Source organism: Octodon degus, unplaced genomic scaffold (genome assembly GCF_000260255.1).
Source record: "Octodon degus isolate 3935 unplaced genomic scaffold, OctDeg1.0 scaffold00007, whole genome shotgun sequence".
Taxonomy (NCBI): Eukaryota; Metazoa; Chordata; class Mammalia; order Rodentia; family Octodontidae; genus Octodon; species Octodon degus.
Genome location: NW_004524583.1, coordinates 26,659,409 through 26,660,500, shown reverse-complemented (window position 1 = coordinate 26,660,500; position 1,092 = coordinate 26,659,409). Strand labels below are relative to the sequence as shown.

At 42.2% G+C, this 1,092-nt stretch overlaps 1 protein-coding gene across 1 annotated transcript in view; it reads right to left on the bottom strand.

Moving 5' to 3' along the window:
* The window catches only part of Kiaa0586 (KIAA0586 ortholog), a 132,315-nt gene that overhangs the window by 66,152 nt on the left and 65,071 nt on the right, over nt 1-1,092 (bottom strand). Inside the window, exon 14 of the mRNA XM_023701686.1 lies at nt 639-783. Coding sequence (XP_023557454.1) covers nt 639-783 — 145 coding nt within the window. The remainder of the gene's footprint in view (nt 1-638; nt 784-1,092) is intronic.

Genomic DNA, 1,092 nt, shown 5'->3' with positions numbered 1-1,092 from the left:
AAAAAAAAAAAAAAGCCTGGCATGGTGACTATAATCTCACCCTAGGAAGAGGAGAGAGGACTGCTGCCAATTTGAGGACATCTTGGGCTACACAGTGAGTTCAAGGCCAGCCTGGATTATAGAGCAAAATCCTCTCTGAAAAAAAAAAAAAAGGTGAGGGGAGCTGACAAGATAACTCAGCGGTCTAAAGAGTCTGCTTAGGCAAATTTAGACAACTGCAGGGACCACAGTCCAATCCCCAGCACCACATGCCATGCCAGCCCTGCCCTCAGGGCAGGCTGAGCTGGCCACAAAAAAAAAAAAAAAAAAAAAGCAGAGGATTTATTGGACTGCTGAAATCTGCCATAAATAAATATCCCCAATACATAAATGTCCAATAAACTAAAAGTTTTATGTTTTGTTTTTTGGTTTTGGTTTGATTTTGCCCTACTGGGGATCTGGTCCTCACACAGACAAGTGATCTACCTCTGAGCTACATGCCCAGTCCTTTCTACATATTTTTATTGAAGCAGGGTCTCACTAACTTGCCCAGGATAGTCTCAAGCTTGAGAAGCGTAGCCTCAGCCTCCTGCCAAGTTGGGCTTATCGGCGTACACAGGACTAACGACACCACTACCAACAGACCTCGTCCCGCTTACCCATGTCAGAGGTTGATGGCTCACTGGCCTCACTGACTGAGACACTGGCAGCAGGTCTGGTCTGCAGGGGGACTGGAAAGTGCCCGGAGATAATTCTTGACATTATTTCTTGTTCCACCCTGGAGGTATATAAAATTAAAGAATCCTAAATTTGGTTGGCTGTATAAAACACTAGACATATTACCCTTAAGAATAACCTTTACCCAGAGGCACAAAGATTTACATATGAAAGCAGTCATCAGAAAGGTACATTTGGAAAGAAGAAAAAGAATAAATGTGCTAAGAGGATAAATGCACAAAAACCACCTCCTTGTAGGAAATACTTCATGTAGTCAAATCAAAATCCTTTCTACTATTCTAATGAGAAGCTTAACAGGATCCTTAAATTGAAGGAGTTAGATCAAAAACTATCTGGCACATCATGTACCTAAAAGATACGATTCCCACTCTGCAA